At 43.1% G+C, this 22006-nt stretch overlaps 1 protein-coding gene across 1 annotated transcript in view; it reads right to left on the bottom strand.

Annotated features, from left to right (window-relative positions):
* Positions 1-22006, bottom strand: part of LOC122553576 (sperm flagella and cilia-associated protein 1-like) — an 83840-nt gene that overhangs the window by 60441 nt on the left and 1393 nt on the right. Inside the window, exon 2 of the mRNA XM_087991699.1 lies at positions 14035-14146. Coding sequence (XP_087847825.1) covers positions 14035-14146 — 112 coding nt within the window. The remainder of the gene's footprint in view (positions 1-14034; positions 14147-22006) is intronic.

Raw genomic sequence — 22006 nt, 5'->3', positions numbered from 1 at the left:
TATCAAATGGGTTCTTCAAGGTTTGATTACCAAAAGATATGTGCACTTCAATATATATTTACTGGATTAAAATATTCAATACAGAAATGAATTAATAATTGTTACTTTATCCCATTGATATATATTGACGCTAAATGGTTTGGTTACTGGAGTATACATAGACAGAAAGGTTGTATGAGACTCATCACTTGTTTATCAGTGACAACAGCACTCGGAGTTCTGTCACAGATTTCTCCAGTACCGGTCAAGCGAACCCCAACCCAATGGTGGAAGTCCAATGAATGGGACAAAGTATTAATACTTTGGTATTAACATTATTCCAACATGCTGTATCACTATTTCGTAGTATTTTCAGGGCTTTTTCATACCTTCCACTGTACAGAAAACAAATTGAAAACCACCTCCAGGTGACTCCATGTTAACTTTTATGGCACAGCAGTAGCGTCCCTAGCCCTGGACAAGGAGGCCCACCTGTTCCATAAGTGTGTAGTAACATCCTTCAAAAAACCTTTCCCCAGACAGCCAGGGTCACGCAGTTACCTTCCAACCAAACCAGGCTGGTTTTACACTGGGCCTGGTCTTTCATGTATTTTTCTACTTTATTAAATCACGTCCAATTAACCCTTAATGATTAGTCCTAATGTTTTGAGAATCAGTTTTAAACCCAACACCACAATTTTATATAACTGTAATCATCCAAGTGATACACGTAAATCTGGAGTCCAACTTGTAAAAAAAGTAATCTAACTGGTAAAAACAGTAATCTATACAACTGCATTGCTTACCATGAATTTAAAACAAAATTTCAGTAAAGCTTTCTTTAATAGAATTTAATGAGTGTCTACTGCTAAAATTTGAAAGTGGTTCTTATTTCCAACTTCCATGCCTAACACTGGCTGGCTTGAAGTTTTAAAAGAACCTGTTTTTGAAAAGAATCTGCTGCCCTACAGTATCCATCCCCACCTGCTGCTACTTCCCACTGCGATTCATAACTACTTCAATATACTGCTGCCTGAAGGGATGAGGAGAAGCAGGAGAACCTGTTTGTATAGTCACTAAATGTGTCAGGACAGAGAGAGCAGATAGTTACATTTGCCCATTCCTTATTGCCCAGAGGGAATTCACATTGTCATCCACATTACTATGGGAGTTACACTGAGGTCAGACCAGGTAGGGATGGTAGATTTCATTCCCTGCAGGACAGTAGTGAAGCATATCAGTTTTTAATGGGAATTAGCAGTGGTTACATGGTCACCAATTGCCAATTATCTATCTCAGACTTTCACTGAATTCAAAGTTCATAATCTATGATGGTGGGATTTGAACTCATTTAGAGAAAGTGAGGGCTGCAGATGCTGGAGATCAGAGCTGAAAATGTGTTGCTGGAAAAGCGCAGCAGGTCAGGCAGCATCCAAGGAGCAGGAGAATCGACGTTGAACTCATTCACCCAGAATGTTGATCGCAGGTCTTGAGTGCTAGCTACTATCATGACATCACAGTCTCCCCTTCTGGCTTTATTAATATGGGCATAGAGTGCAGAAGCAAGCAGGTTACATTATACATGTATATGACACTAGTTGGACATCAGCTGGAATATTGTGGAGTTATGGGTTCTATACTTTTGTAAAGATGTGAATGCATAAGAGATTTTGTAGAAGAGGTTCAGGAAAATATTTTCAGGGATGAGGAACTTCAGATGTGAAGATATATTAGAGAAGTTGGAACTGGAGAGTAGCAAGGGACAAACTGTTATCTCTCAAGAACTTAAGAACTAGGAGCAGGAGTAGGTATCTGACCCCTCGAGGTAAAAACAATGACTGCAGATACTAGAAACCAGATTCTGGATCAGTGGTGCTGGAAGAGCACAGCAATTCAGGCAGCATCCGACGAGCAGCAAAATCGACGTTTCGGGCAAAAGCCCTTCATCAGGGCTGACCCCTCGAGCCTGCTCCACCACTCAATAAGATCATGGCTGATCTTTTCCTAGACTCAGCTCCACTTACCCACCCGCTCGCCACATTCCTTAATTCCTTTATTATAAAAACAAATCTCTTAGCTTTAAAAACGTTGACTGAAGTAGCATCAATTACTTCACTGGGTAGGGAATTCCATAGATTTACAACCCTGGGTGAAGAAGTTCCTTCTCAATTCAGTCCTAAATCTGCTCCCTCTAACCTTGAGGCTATGCCCTCTTGTCTTAGTTTCACCTGCCACTGGAAGCATCTTCTCTACTTCCATCTTATCCTTTCCCTTCATAATTTTATGTTTCTGTAAGATTCCCCCCTCATTCTTCTAAATTCCAATGAATATAATCCCAGTCTACTCAGTCTCTCCTTATAAGCTTACCCCATTCAACTCCAGAATCAACCTAGTGAACCTCCTCTGCACCCCCTCCAGTGCCAGTACATCCTTTCTCAAGTAAGGAGACCAAAACTGTACACAGTACTCCAGGTATAGCCTCACAAGCACAGCTGCAGCATAACTTCCCTGCTTTTAAATTCAATCCTTTTAGCAACGAAGGACAAAATTCCATTTGCCTTCTTAATTACTTGTTGCACTGGCTGACCAACCCTCCGTGATTCATGCACAAGGACACCTAGGTCCTTCTGCAACTCAGCATGCTGCAACTTTTTAGCATTCTTTTTACTGTTACTTCTACCAAAATGGATGACTTCACATTTACTAACATTGTATTCCATCTGCCAGACCTTTGCCCACTCACTTCAAGTATCTATGTTCCTCTGCAAAGTTTCACAGTCCTCTGCACACTTTGCTCTGCCACTCATCTTAGTGTTATCTGCAAACTTTGATACACTACACATGGTCCTCAACTCCAAATTATGTAATTGTGGTCTCAATACCGATCCCAGAGGCACACCACTAGTCACTGACTGCCAGCCAGAAAAGCACTCATTTATCCCCACTCTATTAGTCACCAATCCTCCATCCATGCTAATACTTAACCCATAACACCATGCATCTTTATCCATTGCAGTACCTCTCATGCGGCACCCTGTCAAAGACCTTTTGGAAATTTAGGTACGTCACATCCTCTGGGTCCCTGTTGTCCATCTTGCTCGTAATGTCTTCATAGAATTCCAAAAGATTTGTTAAGCATGACCTGCCTTTCATGAACCCATGCTGTATTTGACAAGGGGACAATTTCTATCGAGATGCCTTGCTATTTCTTCCTTGCATCCTCCCCACTGCAGAGGTTAAGCTAATTGGTCTATAATTCACCATCTTTTCTCTACCTCCTTTTTTAAACAGTGGCATCACATTTGTTGTTTTCAAATATGCTGGGCCTGCCCCAGAGTCCAGTGAATTTTGGAAAATTACCACCAGTGTACTTGCTATTTCTCTCGCCATCTCTTTTAGTACCCTGGGATGCATTCCATCAGGGTCAGGAGACTTGTCTATTCTTAGCTCCATTAGCTTGCCCAACACTACCTCTTCCGTAATAACGACTGTTTCCAGGTAAGGTGTAACCATCCTCCAAGGTGGACTTCGGGACAGGCAGCAGAGAAAAGTGGCCGAGTAGAGGCTGATAGCTAAGTTCGGTACCCATAGGGAGGACCTCAACCAGGACCTTAGGTTCATGTCACATTACAGGTGACCACCATTTCAGTATACACACACACAGATACTCCTACACACACAAAGGCACTCCTATACATACATACACACGGACACACGTACACACAGATGCGCACAGACACCCACACACACCCTTACAGACACATACACTCCCACACTCACACATGCACCCCCTCACAGGCTTAAGACGCTCTGCACTCACTACACACACACACACACACACTTTCTCACACTCACAACCCCCAACCCAGACAGACACACACACAGACAGACAAAGACCCACACGCACACATATATTTTATGGGGTGAATTTGTACTTGCAGGGTTACATTGTATTTCACTCAAAAACTGCATGCATTCATGTAGAACTCTGAGCTCAAAAACTGCATGAATTTATGTAAAACTCCGTTATCTCACTTTTTAGATTAGAATCAATCGAAACATCATGGCATAGACAGAGAACACAGGGGGCCAACACCTTCAACATATTGTCCAGCTATCACCATTGTTAACAGCTAACCCGAGAATGCAACTTTTTTAAAAAAAGGTTTTGTGATTTAAGAAGTGAAACTATCACTGTATTCTAACAGATGAAAGGCTTAACAGTCAATCAATTTTTCAATGTATAATTTCAGTTACATCGCACTGTAAATTTTTGCTATAAATTCTGTGTGTTAGGATTGAGCCCTTCACTATCACCTGATGAAGGAGTGTCGCTCCGAAAGCTAGTGTGCTTCCAATTAAACCTGTTGGACTATAACCTGGTGTTGTGTGATTTTTAACTTAATAAAAATTCACGGTGATAAGGAAAAGGCAGGAGATTGATGCAAAGTCAGAATGCTCATTCAGAGACCCGGTTTAGATACAATGGGCTGAATGGCCTTCTTCTGCACTGCAACAATCCTGTGACTTCAGGGACAGTAAATTGTATCCTTACTACGAGATTGTATCTTATTTTCATGGCACAGCAGCCACCTGATCTGCACTCACCTACACTGAGTTTATGAGCTCCAGGCACGATGGGCCCCAAATGCTGCTGGTAAAATTTCACTGCCATTGGAGAATGCCGGCTGCAGCAATCCCTCACTTACAGCTGCAGCTGTCTTCCTGAAAATTGTGACTTTAAGTAATACAGCTCTAAGTGAAGATTTGATTTGATTTGATATACAGAGGAACCACGATTATCCGAATGTCAATTATCCAAAGAAGATCTCAAGGTCCTGATAGAAACATTAGATAAAGGAGGTGTTTTAACACTGATCGCATCTTTTATTTACAATGATTAAAAATGAACTTGGCTCACTGAAATGCTGCTGAGAACAGTCCAGGACATCGGTGGGATTCCAGGCACAGTCTCCAAATGACTGACCTTCTTCACTGTCTCTCTCCCCCCACACTTTCCCTTGAGTTCTACACAGATGTTTGTGTGTGTGTGTGTGTGTGTGTGTGTGTGTGTGTGTGTGTGTGTGTGTGTGTGTGTGTATACACGTTGCCGTCTCCATTCCGTTACTTCATTTCGTTCTGGAGTCCCATTGGGAAGAAATGGCTGGAAATGTGGAGGGTTGAAAACAGACAGCATGGGGGTGGGTTGTGCGGTGTGCTGCTGCCTAAGCTCCTGTACAGGGAGCGGACGTAGCAAGTGCTCACTCTCTCAAGTGAAGCAGCAGCAGGGAAAGGGTTCAGCATTGCTGTAGGTCCATTACACATAAGTGTGTGTCTGCTCAGAAAAAAACCCTGTGACAGAGACAGGGAGCAAAGCAGGCAGAGCGAGGTAAAACGAAACTCACACTTTTCTGCATTAAACTCCATTTGCCACTTCTTAGCCCAGCTCTGCATCTTATCTATTTTCCTCTGTAACCCACAACATCCTTTGGCACTAACCACAACTCTGCCTACCTTAGTGTCATCCGCAAATTTACTAACCCATCCTTCTACGCCCACATCCAGATGATTTATAAAAATGACAAACAGCAATGACCCCAAAACAGATCCTTGCGGCACACCTGTGGTAACTGAGCTCCAGGATGAACATTTCCTATTAACCAATTTCTGATCCAAACCGCTAAATTACCTTCAATTCCGAAACCCTGAATTTTGTGCAAAAGCCTACCGTGTGGAACCGAATCAAATGCCTTACTGAAATCCATATACACCACATCAACTGTTTTACCTTTATCCATCTGTTTTGTTACCTTCTCAAAGAACTCAATAAGGTTAGTGAGGCACAACCTACCCTTCACAAAACTGTGTTGACCACCCCTAATCAAATTATTCCTTTCCAGATGATTATAAATCCTATCTCTTGTAAACTTTTCCAACATCTTACCCACAACCGAAGTAAGGCTCATTGGCCTATAATTACCAGGGTTGTCCCGACTCTCCTTCTTAAACAAGGGAATAACTTTTGTTATCCTCCAGTCTTTTGGCACTACTCCTGTCAACAATGATAACATAAAGATCGAAGCCAAAGACTCTGCAATCTCCTTCCTAACTTCCCAGAGAATCCGAGGATAAATCCCATTCAGCTCAGATCTATTTTCAGATCTTCCAAAATTGCTAAAACCTCCTCTTTGTCATCCTTAATCCCATCTAATCTAGTAGCCGGTATCTCTGTATTCTCACTAACGCTTCGTCAATATTCATATTAGAAAAGGGCAAAGTATTCATTAAGCCCAGTACTTAAGATTCCACACACAACTTTCCACTACTATCTTTGATTGGCCCTAATCTTACTCTGGTCATTCTTTTATTCCTGATGTAACTGTACAAGGCCTTAGGGTTTTCCTTGATCTTATCTACCAACAACTTCTCATGCCTCCTCCTGGCTTTTCTTAGCCCTCTCTTCAGATCTTTTCTGGCTAACTTATAACTCTCAAGCACCCGAACTGAGCCTTCGTGCCTCATCCTACATAAGCCGTCTTCTTCCTCTTGACAAGAGCTTCAACTTCTTTAGTAAACATGGATCCTTCTCTCAACAACTACCTCCCTGCCTGATAGGTATATACTTATCGAGGACCCACAGAATCTGTTCCTTGAATGAGCTCCATTTTTCAAGTGCGTCCATCCCCTGCAGTTTCCTTCTCCATGCTATGCATCCTAAATGTTGCCTAATCGCATCATAATTGCCTTTCTGCCAGTTATACCTCAATTCCTGGAGTATATACCTATTCCTGCCTATTATTATTGTAATCGATTTATGGTCGCGATCACCAAAGTGCTCACCCACCTCCAAGTATAACACCTGGCCGCATTCATTCCTCAGTACCAAATCCAATATGGCATCACCTCTTGTTGGCCTGTCTGCATATTGTGTCAGAAAGCCCTCCTGCACAAATAGAACAAAAACTGACCCTCTAAACTACTTTAACTACAGTTAATGGCATTGATTTCCCTATTCATTTTGGCACTACCCTCTCTTTTCGGGTTCATTTCCATTGCTTCTTACTTGAGTTGGGAAGTTTTTACACTTGATTCATTGACAAAACTCAAGAGAGTGGTGTTTCAGCCTACCACTGGCTTGAACATTGATACCTTAGGAAGCTCAAGATTCAAGAACGGGTTCTTCCCTCCTGTTATCAGCCTTATAGGTCTTAAAAAGCATTAAGATAGATAAATCCCCGGGTGCTGATGGGATCTAACCCAGAATATTGAGGGAGGCAAGAGAACAAATTGCTGGAACATTGACAGACATCTTTGTATCCTCTGGCCACAGTTGAGGACGAGAGAATAGCCAATGTTGTCCCATTGTTTAAGGGTAGCAGAAAGAACCCTCACACCTCACACCATGGTAGGGAAATTATTGGAAAAGATTCTCAGGAACAAGATCTATATTCATTTAGAAGTAAATGGACTTATTCATGATAGACAGCATGGTTTTCTGTGGGCAAGGTCGTGCCTCACTAACTTGATCGGGTTTTGCAAGGAGTTGACAGAAATGATTGATGAGGGTAAAGCGGTTGACGTCTACATAGACTTCAGTAAAGCCTTTAACAAGGTCACTCATGGCAGACTGGTACAAAAGGTGAAGTCACACTGATTTCAGGGATGGGCTGGCAAGATGGATACAGAACTGGCTTAGTCATAGGGGACAGAGGGTAGCGGTGGAAGGATGCTTTTTGGAATGGAGGGTTGTGACTAGTGGTGTTCCACAGGGATCAGTACTGGGTCCTCTTTTGTTCATGATCTACATAAATGATTTGGAGGACAATGTCATTGGTCTAATTAGTAACTTTAAGGTTGATACAAAGATTGGTGGAATTGCAGATAGTGAGGAGAAGATACAGCAGAATATACATCAGTTGGAGGCATGGGCAGAAAAATAGCAGATGGAGTTTAATCCAGCCAAATGTGAAGTGATGCTTTTGGAAGGTCAAGTACAGGTGGAAATTATACATGAATGGCAGAACCCTTAGGAGTATTCATATGTAGAGAGTCATAGAGTCATAGAGATGTACAGCATGAAAACAGACCCTTCGGTCCAACCTGTCCATGCCGACCAGATAACCCAAGCCAATCTAGTCCCACCTGCCAGCACCTGGTCCATATCCCTCCAAACCCTTTCTATTCATATACCCATCCAAATGCCTCTTAAATGTTGCAATTGTACCAGACTCCACCACATCCTCTGGCAGCTCATTCCATACACGTACTACCCTCTGCATGAAAAAGTTGCCCCTTAGGTCTCTTTTATATCTTTCCCCTCTCACCCTAAACCTATACCCTCTAGTTCTGGACTCCCTGACCCCAGGGAAAAGACTTTGTCTATTTATGTTATCCATGCCTCTCATAATTTTGTAAACCTCAATAAGGTCACCCCTCAGCCTCCGACGCTCCAGGGAAAACAACCACAGCCTGTTCAGCCTCTCCCTGTAGCTCAGATCCTCCAACCCTGGCAACATCCTTGTAAATCTTTTCTGAACCCTTTCAAGTTTTACAACATCTTTCCGATAGGAAGGAGACTAGAATTGCACACAATATTCCAACAGTGGCCTAACCAATGTCTGTACAGCCGCAATATGACCTCCCAACTCCTGAACTCAATGCTCTGACCAATAAAGAAAAGCATACCAAACGCCTTCTTCACTATCCTATCTATCTGTGACTCCACTTTAAAGGAGCTATGAACCTGCACTCCAAGGTCTCTTTGTTCAGCAACATTCCCTAGGACCTTACCATTAAGTGTATAAGTCCTGCTAAGATTTGCTTTCCCAAAATGCAGCACCTCGCATTTATCTGAATTAAACTCCATCTGCCACTTCTCAGCCCATTGGCCCATCTGGTCCAGATCCTGTTGTAATCTGAGGTAACCCTCTTCGCTGTCCACTACACCGTCAATTTTGGTGTCATCTGCAAACTTACTAACTGTTCCTCTTATGCTCGCAACCAAATCATTTATGTAAATGACAAAAAGTAGAGGGCCCAGCACCGATCCTTGTGGCACTCCACTGGTCACAGGCCTCCAGTCTGAAAAACAACGCTCCACCACCACCCACTGTCTTCTACCTTTGAGCCAGTTCTGTATCCAAATGGCTAGTTCTCCCTGTATCCCGTTAGATCTAACCTTGCTAATCAGTCTCCCATGGGGAAGATCTGGGTGTGCAGGTGCACAGATCACTGAAGGTGGCAGCACAGGTAGATCAGATTGTAAAAAAGGCCTATGGCATGTTTGCTTTCATTGGAAGGGGCACTGAGTATAGGGATAGGCAGGTTATGCTGCAATTTTGTAGAACTTTAGTTAGGCCATACTTGGAATAATGTGTACAGTTCTGGTCACCTATTAGAAGGATGCGGATGCTTTGGAGTGGGTACAGAAAAAGTATACCAGGATGTTGCATGGTGTGGGGGATTTTAGCGATGAAGAAAGGTTGCATAGACTGTGTTTGTTTTCACTGGAAAGCAGGAGTTTAAGGGGCACCTAATCGAAGTTTATAAGACTGTGAATAGCATGGATAGAATGGAAAGAATGAGGCTTTTTCCCATGGTGGAGGGGTCAATTACTTGGGGACACAGGTTCAAGGTACAAGAGAAGAAGTTTAAAAAAGATGTGTGAGGCAAGTTTTGCACGCAAAGGATGGCAAGTGTCTGGAGCGTGCTGCCAGAAAAAGTGCTGGAAACAGACACAACAGCAGCAATCGAGAAGCACCTGGACGAATGAATGAATAGGAAGGGAATAGAGGGATACGGATCCCATAAGCGAAGACAGTTTTAGTATGGAAGGTTAACACTTGGTGGTCCAGGCTTGCTGTATTGTTCTTTGTTCTTGTTCTTTAAGAATGGACCTCTCATATTAGAGTTGATCTATTCAGCTTGCAGACTCTCTATATGTATTATTACGTCCTCCTTGGACAATTCTCTTCTTGAGGTGTAAACAATTCCGGCATGTCAACCACATTGACTTAATCAAAGGTAGCCTGCCTCACCATAGTTATGATTTCAAGCTGAATCTCAGGGACAGCATCATATAATTCTTCTTGGCCACTTGGGCCACAATTTCCATCACACATCGTTCAAACATGACAATGTGACAACATCTCATGAATCAGCAATATTGGGGTTAATGGCCTTAAGGATTATGTAACTATGCCAAAGTTCCTTCGCTGACAGCAGACTCACAGATCTGTTGCCCTGATGAATTGAGAGAAGGTTCTCAAGCCTTGAATGTGATTGCTGCTCCCTGATCCAATGGCTGTATCGATAAAGTTATGTTGGGTGGCAGGAAAAGCACCTTCGCATTTTCAGGTACTCCATCAGACTATCTTGTTTCAGCACCAAACAGGTACTCCTTGTAGTAACATCTTGATGGTATCTTGGACTGTAACACCACTGCAGCCTTAGACTTTACATCTTCTGCCGTGTTCCCACCAAGCAGAACAGTCAAGTAACCCTTTGGAAGCTGGCGCTGTCTTGTGCTCTTTTTTTCAACATGTTAATTCTTTGTGATATACATTTCTAAAAAGGTTCCATCTATTCAACATTAACAAACTGATTTTGATGACCAACCATCTTCTTTAATGGCTCTCTTCAAATAGGCAGAGAATTTATCAGCTATTTCTGTATCAGTATTAGCTGGTTCACCAGACCCTGTAATATTGTGCAGGAATGCCTCTTGAAGTGGTTGAACCATTCAGATCTAGGACTGAAACTTTCTGACCAACACCTTTCATTGTGCTCGCTCAGTATGGCCTCATACAAGCTTTTGGGTCTTCTTAATGAGCATCAAACCAAGAGGCATCTGGCATTAACTGTGGTGTTTGATCCAGACTACTAGAAGTCTTTCCATGTCCTCCATGATGCTACTTTTAAACTGACTCACCCTACCAGTATATAAAGGTGTACACATTGTGCACTTTGATTTGTCAGTGTTACCACTGATTGTCAGATGTAGTTGCCCAAACAAACTTGCAATATTGAATGGTGATTCTCCTGCTTGAAGATGTTTTAAAACACCAAATTTCGCTGCCGGGTTGTAGGTTCGTCGATTTCTTTGCAGCAGTCAGCTCACTACTACTGGGGTTTCTACTCACACTAAATCATAATAAGACATAAGGGAATGGGTTAACTACCTCACCTATTCTCTCATGAGCTTTAAAATGGCTCTTCTGCATTCCTATTAAAGATATGAGAATCGCTGGACTTTATTTTTCACCCAAAGAAGCCCTGAGCAAGGAAAGCTCCTCCATGAGTGCGCAGTTGAAGTAGCAACCCAGAATCAAAACTAGCTTCAGTGAAGAAAGATATGAATTAGTAACAGGAGTAGGTCACAGCCCCTTGAGCCTTCTGTGCCATTCAATAAGATCACGACTGATCTGATATTTCCATATTCCTGTCTACCCAGATAACCTTCACCCTTTTCCTTATCAATAATCCATCTACGTCTGTTTTAAAAACAAATTCAAAGGCACTGTTTGCACCATCTTTTAAGGAAGAGCCTTCTAAAGCCTCAAGACTTTCTGAGAGAAAACTAATTTCATCTCTGTCTTAAATGAGTGACCGCTTGTATTTAAAGTGACCCCCTAAGATTTGATCTTCCCATAAATGGAAATATCAGACAGAATTTTTCCAGCACCTGGACAATGTGGGCCAAGGTGAGAAATTTGGGAAAAGCAGGTGAAATGTCCTTGAGATGCTTAAGTCCAACCAAGTGTTGGAATGTGAGATGGGATTCGTGCTAGTGAGTAACAAGACTCGCATGAATTATCACTCGTCATCACCTAATCTCATCGCATTAAAATACAATTTCACGTTCTACCACCAGCCAAATAGAAACAAGAGTCTGCGAAATCCCTGACATGAAAGTCAGAGCAGTTCCCTCACAACTCCAGTTTGCTGCTTGCACCTCTGGATCTCCACCTTACAGGCACAGCATTAACATCTTGGGGTACACACCATGGACTTTGACAGCATGCACAACACATCCAGCTACATTGGTATCTGACAAATACCAGCCTCAGCACAGCATCATGGCATGTCTCCAATCACTTACAGTATGCTTCTGCACTTCAATGGTGCACATTGGAATGCACTGTGACCTTTCATTCTAATGGATACAGAGTCCCTACAGCGTAGAAGCAGGCCATTCAGCCCATTGGGTCTGCACCGACCCACCAAACAGAGGGTCAAACACTGACCCTTCTAACCAGACCCACTATTCTGTCCCTGTACCCCTGCATTTCCCATGGCTAATCCATCTAGCATGCACATCTTTGGATTGTGGGAGGAAACCGGAGCACCCGGAGGAAACCCACGCAGACACAGGGAGAATGTGTAAACTCCAGACAGATTGTCACCCGAGGTCACCCGGCACTGGGAGGCAGCAGTGCTAACCACTGAGCCATAACCAGGGAAAGTTTCTTTACTCAGAGTCGTGAGCCTGTTGAATTCCCCACCACTGAAGGTTTTGGAAGCCAAGTAACTGAATACATTCAAGAAACAGATAGATTTATTTTTATATTTTAAAGGTGTCAAGGCATATGGAGAGAAAGCGGGAAAATGACCTCGAGATAGAGGATCATCCATGATGCGAAAGAATGGTAGAGTAGGCTCATAGGCCGAATGGCCTACTCCTGCTCCAAGTTTCTATGTTTCCATGTCTCACGTTTTTTATAGAAGAGGCCCAAAAGTATGCTATTTAGCCCCAAAGCCGGTTTTGCCTTTTAAATGAGATTGTAGCTGATCTGTAACCTACTCCATATAACTATCTTTGCCCAAACCCTTCAACACCATTGGTTCATAAAAACCTATATTTAAGATCATAGGTTTAAGATTAAAACTTGATTGAGCATAAATTTCTGTCTGAAGAAGAGGTTCAAATCTCTATCACAGTATGAACTGGAGATAGATTTCCGATGTAGGGTCAGAAAAACTGATGCTCAGACCTTTTCTATGCTGAGTAATGTGGCACAAATTTCACACACAAAGCGCTTATGAGGCCAGGGCAGAGGTTTAGTGTCTAATTAGCAGCGTGTCATATCTCACTGGGTAGTGTGCTGGCTAAATCTCACTTTGTTCATACCCCTTGGTGCCACTCATCTGCAACTAACCTTCTAACACTACTTGAGCAAGCAGAATTGTAAACATCAATTACAATGAGTTTGTAGTTCACTTTTTAAAAATGTTGTAATCCCTCCCACAATTCTTGGCTTTTAAAATAGTCCTTTGCCTATTTCAGTCCATGAGAAAAATGCTGTGAGCAACCTGGAGCTGTGACATAAAAAATGCTAATCTCAGCCTTGAATGAGCTCACAATTTCCTGATGAGCTGAAGTAGCAGGGAGCAATGTCTGGTATATGCAGGCAATCACAGGTGGCATTAAGGTTACCCACTGTCCTCCCTCGAGGCAAAGGTTTTAACAGCAAGTGGTAGATAGGTGAGACATACTGTATCCAGAGACACAAAGAAAACCTGGCTAAAAAGAGATGACAATGGAGGTCAGCAGCAGGAGCAATGACAAGAAGAAATATAAGCAACAGAAAGTCACTCAGGCCATCAAGCCTGCTCCGCTATTCAGTAACAATATGGCTGATCTGGCTGTAGCCTTAAATCCACTTTCCTGCCTGAGCCAAACTCCTGAATGCAACCCTTGATTCTCTTGTCAATCAAAATTATGTCTAATTCAGCTTTAAATATGTTCAGTACCCAGCGATCACAGTTTTTTGGGAAAGAGAATTCCCAGGACTGATGGGCCTCTGAAAGAAAATGTGAGACCACCTTATTTTAAACCGTTGCCTCAGTTCTAAATTTACCCGAGAATGGGGTCAACATCTCTGTATCCAGCCTGTCAAGGGTGTCAACTAGCCCAGAATTTGTGAAATGTTCTTCAATTAAACAATGCAACGTCTCATCCCCCAAGCCCCCACAACATGAAGAAATTGCTTTTAATATACTATACCAACCAATATTCTTTCTTTCATGCATTGTTTGGTGATATTGTGCTGTTACCTGTTCAGATGAGCCCAGTTGTTCAGTTTCTGCTGTGTTGAATTGGCTGGTGTATAGTTGTGCATCTCAACCAGCTTGGGGAAATGAAACTTGACCACTTCAGCAATTAAAACTGGAATCAAAACATTGAGAATTTCAGAATGCACAGACTAAAACTACCACTGAAGTAACACTGAACTCAGATGTCAGTCATTAAACCTGCCCATTCTGCTAAATTAATTATATAAAAAAACCTACAGGGCACTTTTCTCTTCAATTTTGGCTCCTATTCTCCTGAAGATATTTACTCCATGCTGGGTTACAGGCTCATGATCGCAGGCAGCCCTCAGGAAATTGATTACTTCTCATTTGCGAACTTGAAAAGTGAGTCACTGACAGACTGATGAAACATAAGAAGCTATTACAATGCTGAATCATATCCCTCCCTCAGGTCACACTCATCAGTCAGACACTTTCTAACTGTTAAATTTCCAATAAATCTAATGTCACTCATTGTGGCATAGAATCTGGGAGAATGATGCTGTACAAAGCCACCTTCCGACTGTGGAAAGTACACCTATGAGGAAACATGAATCATATGATAGAGCAGCACTACACTGAATGGAAGGCAGGTGACAGAAATCATTGGCCCATCAATATTGTTGAAGGTTGTCTCCATTGGAAACAGTCAGACACACAGCCTACAAAAAATTCTTTAAAGTAGGGTAGTGGTGTGACACAGGGCTCAGTGGTTAGCATCACTGCCTCACAGCACTAGGGACCAATGTTCGATTACAGCCTCGGGTGACTGTCTGTGTGGAGTCTGCATGTTCTCTCTGTGTCGGTGTGGGTTTCTGCAGAGCGTGCTCTGGTTTCCTCCTACAGTCCAAAGATGCGCAGTTTATGTGGGCTGGTCATGGTAAATGTTTGGCTACAGGGATAGGGTAGGGGGCTGAGTCTGGGTGGGATACTCTTTGGAGAATTGGTGTAGATTTGATGGGCTGAATGGCCTCTATCTTAACTGTAAGGATTCTATGAAGATGCTAATACATTGGAGCAACCTGGATTGAGATTTTAGGTACAATTACCTAACTCATTTTCGTGATGTTAGTGTCCTGGACAGGGAAATCAAAGAGGCAAAGAGCTTTCTTCATTAAAATTCACCAACAACGTACACACCACAGAGTTTATACTGAGTCCTTAATTTAATTTTAAAAATGTTCAAACTCTATTATAAAATAATAATTCTAATTCAAGCGCAAAAAGCCAAATAGCCTCCTCTTGTGCTTTATCTGTCTAGGATTTAATGAGCTAGATTTTCTCAGTGTTATGAAGATGCCACTGTTACGACACGGGGTAAATCCTCCTGCTTAATTTAACCCAGCAACATAGAAAAGATTTATCCCGTGCAGTAATCTGTGAAAATGCGAGAGGCCAAGAACTCGTTAAAGTAAAAGTAACACTTTTATTTCTTAAAAGTAGAACAGAGAATAATTAACTAACAACCATTTACAACTCTTTCCTCTGACCAATCTTTTATATTTCCTTCTATAACACTAGTCCGATAAAAGTCCTGATTAAGATTTGCAAAACAAAGCTCCTTATCTCAAAACCAGGTAGCTTTTGGTTCCTCTCTATATTCCTGTCTTCTTTTCTTCTTCTTGGGGATTCTGCTTCACGGGCTCCTGATTGATAAAGGTATCTTTAAGAGAGCTATTTTTCAGGCAGTCTTTACATGCTGGTGGCTTGTCACTTCTCCTCCCAAGTGTTCAATTTTCCCTGGTTTTATATCCCTAAAGCATCGGATTGTGTCATTGGCTTTTAATATTTCCAATACACTCAATTCAAACTTGAACGTAGGTTGGTATTTTGGGGTATAATTTAAACTGATTGGCCGAATTTGAATTTGTTTTTGTCTCCAGGCAACCAGCTAATTGAGTTTTTCGGCCAAATGTTATATTACTTTTTTTTCAGAACACTTGGTGCTGTCAGGTAGTTCGACTGGCTTTTCACTTTCTTAAAGGTACAATGTACCCACATCTTCATAACACCAAACCGTTACTGCCCGATGCCTGGAAGAGGAACGCCTCATATTCCACCTTGGGACCTTACAACCACATGGGATAAATGTGGATTTCGACAGCTTCCTCATTTCCCCTCCCCTACATTATCGCAGTCCCAAGCCTCCAACTCGACACCGCCCTCCGAACCCGTCCATCACTGTCCCCTCCGATCTATTACCTTCTCCCTCACCTTCGCTTTCCCAACTACCTCCCTGCAACCCCACCCATTTATCTCTAAGCCCCAACCCACAAGCCTCATTCCTGATGGAGGGCTTATGCCCAAAACGTCGATTCACCTGTTCCTCAGATCCTGCCTGATCTGCTGTGCTTTTCCAGCACCTCACTCTTGACTCTTCATAACACCATTAAACATTCAAAAATAACAGGAGATATTAGATCTGGAATACCTCTCCCCATTTTCACAGCTCCTGATTTGGCCAGGTGGCTGTCATATTTCTTGTCATTTGAAAGTTCCTGTATAGTTTCTACTATACTTGTATGTTATTTCAGTTTTCAGCTAATGGTGTTTTCATGTTTGGACAATCAGTCCACAGATTCATACATTACAGAGACCATTTAGTCCATCGCACCTGTGTTAGCTATCTGAAAGAGCTGTCTAATTAGTTTGACTGCTCTTTCCCCATACATCAGGGCAGCCATATGGGTGGCACGTGGCTCAGTGGTTAGCACTGCTGCCTCACAGCTCCAGGGTCCCAGGTTCGATTCCAACCTCGGGTGACTGCCTGTGTGGAGTTTGCACGTTCTCCCCATGTCTGCATATGTTTCCTCCGCATGCTTCGGTTTCCTCCTGCACAAAGATGTGCAGTTCAGGTGAACTGGCTGTGTTAAATTGCCCATAGTGTTAGGTGCAATAGTCAGAGGGAAATGGGACTGGATGGGTTACTCTTCAGAGGGTTGAGTTGTTGGGCCGAAGGGCCTGTTTCCACGCTTTAGGGAATCTAATCTTCAAATTATTAATTTTCAAGTACATATCCAGTGCCCTTTTAAAAATTTCTGCACAATCTGTTTCCACCACCTTTTCAGGCTTTGAATTAGATAATAAGAACTCATTGCATAAAAACTTTCCTCATCTCCCTTCTAGTTCTTTGTGCCAATTACCTTAAATCCTTTAACTAAAATCCCCCTTCCAGTTGAAACAGTTTCCCTTTATTGGCTTTATCAAAACCCCTTGTAATTCTGATTATGTGTTTTCCATGTCAGGATGCAGAAAGGAATTACCAGTACAGTTCTAGGGAAAAAGGATTTTAGGTTCATTTGAAGCATATAAGGTTGATTTTCAATGGAGAAAAGGAAATTGAGGAGAAATTAATTGATGGTTTATAAGATTACAACAGTTTTAGATTAGGGAAGACAATCTGACCTCGCTAGATTGTGGATAAGTTACCAGGAAATGCAGATGTAGGTTTTTAGTTAAGAAATGCAGGGCAATGTGAGGAAGTACATCTTCCACTGGCGAGTAGTAATGACTGGAAGATACTGTCCATCTCGTGGCAGAAGCAGAACGTCAATGATTTCAATAAGAAATTGGATGGGAATTTAAGGGAAGGGAAGGGAATGGAAAATTGGGACTAGTAAGATTGCTTTACGGATCAAAAGTATTCTTTATTTGATTTGATTTGATTTATTATTGTTGCTTGTACTGAGATACAGTGAAAAGTAGTGTTTTGCATATTATCCAAGCAAATCATTCCTTATGTAAGTACAACAGGGTAACAGAACAGAATGCAGGATATAGTGTTACAGCAAAAGAGAAAATGCAGAGAAAGATCAATTCTTGCATACAAGGTCTGTTCAAGTCTTATAACAGTGGGGAAGAAGCTATTCTTGCATCTGTTGGTACGTGTTTTCAAACTTTTGTATCTTCTGCCAGGTGGAAGAGAGTCTTTGATTATGTTGGCTTCTTTCCTGAGGCAGCAGGAAGTACAGTTGGAGTCAATGGATTATGTCTCTATGACTGTGTTAATCACTGCTTATTTTCTCATGAAGAACAATCCCAGTTTCTCTAATCTTGCTATATAAGTTAAGTCCTTCATATCCTATACTGTACCATTCTTCACCCTTCTACAAAATGTTTTCATACACTAAATAATATAACATGAGGCTGAAAATTGATTTTCCTCATAACGAATAACAGAAAAGTTGCTAATAAATTGTAGCGTTGCTTCCAAACAAATGGAAAAACTTGCTTAATTTTAGTTACGATCTACATTTAGACAATGTAACAAGTTCTTACAGCAAGATATGCTTCAAGTAGTCCACTGTGTTATGAAAGTATATATATTTTTTGAATGATAGATTCTTGTAAATACATGAGCACAATGAGGATAAGGTGAGTCTGAGCATCCCACCCAGACTTACCTTATCCCCATAACCCTGCATTTCACATGGCCAATCCACCAAACCTGCACATTTTTGGACTATGGGAGGAAATCGAAGCACCGAGGAAACCCATGCAGACATGGGGAGACCATGCAAATTCCACACAGTGTCACCAAAACTGGAATCAAACCAGGTCCCTGGTGCCGTGAGGCAGCAGTACTAACCACTGAGCCACTGTGCTCACCCATTACATTTGATTTCTACTAATCTGTATTATTTCCTAATGTCTGAGCCTGTTTGTATTTATTGCTCCACATTTATATACTTTTGTTTGTTTATGTGTATTTGTACAAAGTTGAAAAATGTGGTGCTGGAAAAACACAGCAGGCCAGGCAGCATCCGAGGAGCAGGAGAATCGACGCTTCGGGCATAAGCCCTTCTTCAGGAATGAGGCTGGTGTGCCAAGCGGGCTGAGATAAAGGGTAGGGGGGAGGGAATTTGGGGGAGGGGCGCTGGGAATATGATAGATGGAAGGAGGTGAGGGTGAGGGTGATAGGCCAGAGACGGGGTGGGGGCGGAGAGGTCAGGAAGAATACTGCAGGTCAAGAGGGTGGTGCTGAATCCAGGGGTTGGGACTGAGATAAGGTGGGGGGGAGGAGAAATGAGGAAGCTGGAGAAATCTACATTCATCCCGTGTGGTTGGAGGCTTCCTAGGCGGAAGATGAGGTGCTCTTCCTCCAGGCCTCGTGTCTTCAGAGTCTGGCGATGGAGGAGGCCAAGGACCTGCATGTCCTTGGTGGGGTGAGAGGGGGAGTTAAAGTGTTCAGCCACAGGACGGTTGGTGCGGGTGTCCCAGAGGTATTCCCTGAAACGTTCCGCAAGTAGGTGGCCTGTCTCCCCAATGTAGAGACCACATCGGATGCAGCGGATACAGTAAATGATGTGTGTGGAGGTGCAGGTGAATTTGCGACGGATATGGAAGAATCCATTGGGGCCTTGGAGGGAGGTGAGGGAACAAGTTTTGCACTTCTTGCGATTGCAGGGGAAGGTGCCGGGAGGGGAGGTGGGGTTGGTGGGAGTCGCGGAGGGAGTGGTCTCTCCGGAACGCTGATAGGAGTGGGGAGGGAAATATATCTCTGGTGGTGGGGTCTGTTTGGAGGTGGCGGAAATGACGGTGGATGATACAATGTATCCGGAGGTTGGTGGGGTGGAAGGTGAGGACCAGTGGGGTTCTGTCCTGGTGGCGATTGGAGGGGCGGGGTTCAAGGGCGGAGGTGTGGGAAGTGGAGGAGATGCAGTGGAGAGCATCATCGACCATGTCAGAGGGGAAATTGCGGTCTTTGAAGAAGGAGGCCATTTGGGTTGTTCGATAGTGGAATTGGTCCTCCTGGGAGCAGATGCGGCAGAGGCGAAGGAATTGGGAATATGGGATGGTGATTTTACAGGGGGCAGGGTGGGAGGAGGTGTAATCTAGGTAGCTGTGGGAGTCGGTCGGTTTGTAGTAAATGGCTGTGTTGAGACAGTCGCCCGATATAGAAATGGAGAGGTCTAGGAAGAGGATGGAGGAGTCTGAGATGGTCCAGGTAAATTTGGGGTCGGGGTGGAAGGTGTTAGTAAAGTGGATGAACTGTTCAAACTCCTCGTGGGAGCACGAGGTAGAGCCAATACAATCATCGATGTAACGGAGGAAAAGGTGGGGGGGATGATGCCAGTGTAGCTGCAGAAGATGGACTGTTCCACTTTCTCCTATTTGCACAAAGTGTCAACATTTTGTGCTTGTGTGCGTGTGTGTAAAATATGTACCTTGTCTTAGCATGTGGCTGCACTTGCATGTGTTTGTTGAGCATGTCTGTATGAATGTGTTTAATTTTTTCTGTTGTGTGTTGAAAACATACCTCTGCCTGCATGTGTGTTAAGCATGTATTTCTGCCTACATGTGTCTGCCTAATGTGTCTGCATTTTAAGAAGCATGTGCCAGTACTTGTGTACTAAGCATGTATCTCTGCCTGTGCGGAGTGTGTTCAGTAGGTGTCTGTGCTGTATATCTGCTTGTACGTATATGTGTGTTAAGCTAATGCCTGAGTATATGTTTGGGGTAAGCATGTATCTCTACCTGCACCGGTTAAGCTGAAGTCTGTGCTGAAAATGTGTGTTATGGATATATCTCAGCTTGTGCATGTGCATTAAGCAAAGGTTTGTGCTTTACACAAAAAAAGAACTGCAGATGCTGGAAATCAGAACTAAAGACAGAACGTGCTTTGGAATAAAAAAACCCAGCAGGTCTGGCAGCACCTGTGGAAAGAAAGCAGAATTAAAACATTTCGGGTTCAGTGACGTCTCTTCAGAACTATGCTTTATATGTCAGTTAGGCATGTGAACGGACCTGAATGGCTTCTAAATGGACCTCACAAATTTTTAATTTAATGTTGATCTCACTCCTCTCTGCAATGTTAACATTGTGTTCTTCGCTCTGTTCTATTTTCCCGATGCACTTTGTACGGTATGACCTGTCTGTAGTGCACACAAAACAAAACTTTTCACTGTACCTTTAGTACGTATGACAATAATAAATCAAATCAAATGTGCACTTATACGTGTCAGGATTTGTACTTGAGTGTGAGCGTGTGTGAGTGAGAGAGAGAGAGAGAGACAAAGTGACACAGAGAGAGAAAGAGAGAGAGATAGAGACAGAGTCTGAGAGAGAGAGAGAGAGAGAGAGAGAGACAGCTGCATTTTGTTTTGGGCTCCCAGCATCTGCGTTTATTTTCTTTTAACAGGGCGCAAAAACCCTCGACCCCGGAAATGCTACCTTACAACTTCTTCCATCAGGTAGAACACACACACACACATAACAGATTTTTCCCAGCTGTTATTAGACTGATGAATGGACCTCTCTAACTTCAAATAATGTTGACATAGTTTATGTTGATCTTGCTTTGTGCATCTCCTGTGCAGTGTAATCTGTATACCTCATTCTGTACAAGCACCCTATGATCTGTATGTTCTTGTATGTTATGATCTGCCTTGCATAACAAAGCTTTTCACTCTACCTACAGCGGTTAGCACTGCTGCCTCATAGTGCCAGGGACTCAGGTTCGATTCCAGCCTCGGACAACTGTCTGCGTGGAGTTTGCACATTCTCCCTGTGTCTCCTCCGGGTGCTCCGGTTTCATCCCACAATCCAAAGATGTGCAGGTTAGGTGAATTGGACATGCTAAATTGCCCTATAGTGTTTGGAGATGTGTAGGTTAGGTGCATTAGTCAGGGGTAAACATAGAAACTAAAACGCCATCCCATATTCCCAATTCCTTTGTCTCCGCCGCATCTGCTCCCAGGAGGACCAGTTCCAATACCGTACAACCCAGATGGCCTCCTTCTTCAAAGACCGCAATTCCCCCCCAGACGTGGTCGACGATGCCCTCCACCGCATCTCCTCCACTTCCCGCTCCTCCACTCTTGAGCCCCGCCCCTCCAACCGCCACCAGGACAGAACCCCACTGGTCCTCGCCTACCACTCCACCAACCTCCATATACAGCGTATCATTTCCGCCACCTCCAAATGGACCCCACCACCAGGGATATATTTCCCT

The sequence above is a fragment of the Chiloscyllium plagiosum genome, unplaced genomic scaffold, assembly GCF_037043375.1.
Source record: "Chiloscyllium plagiosum isolate Xiang-an unplaced genomic scaffold, Cpla_swu_hap1 HiC_scaffold_1, whole genome shotgun sequence".
In the NCBI taxonomy this organism is placed as follows: domain Eukaryota; kingdom Metazoa; phylum Chordata; class Chondrichthyes; order Orectolobiformes; family Hemiscylliidae; genus Chiloscyllium; species Chiloscyllium plagiosum.
This window is presented reverse-complemented; position numbering and strand designations above follow the sequence as displayed.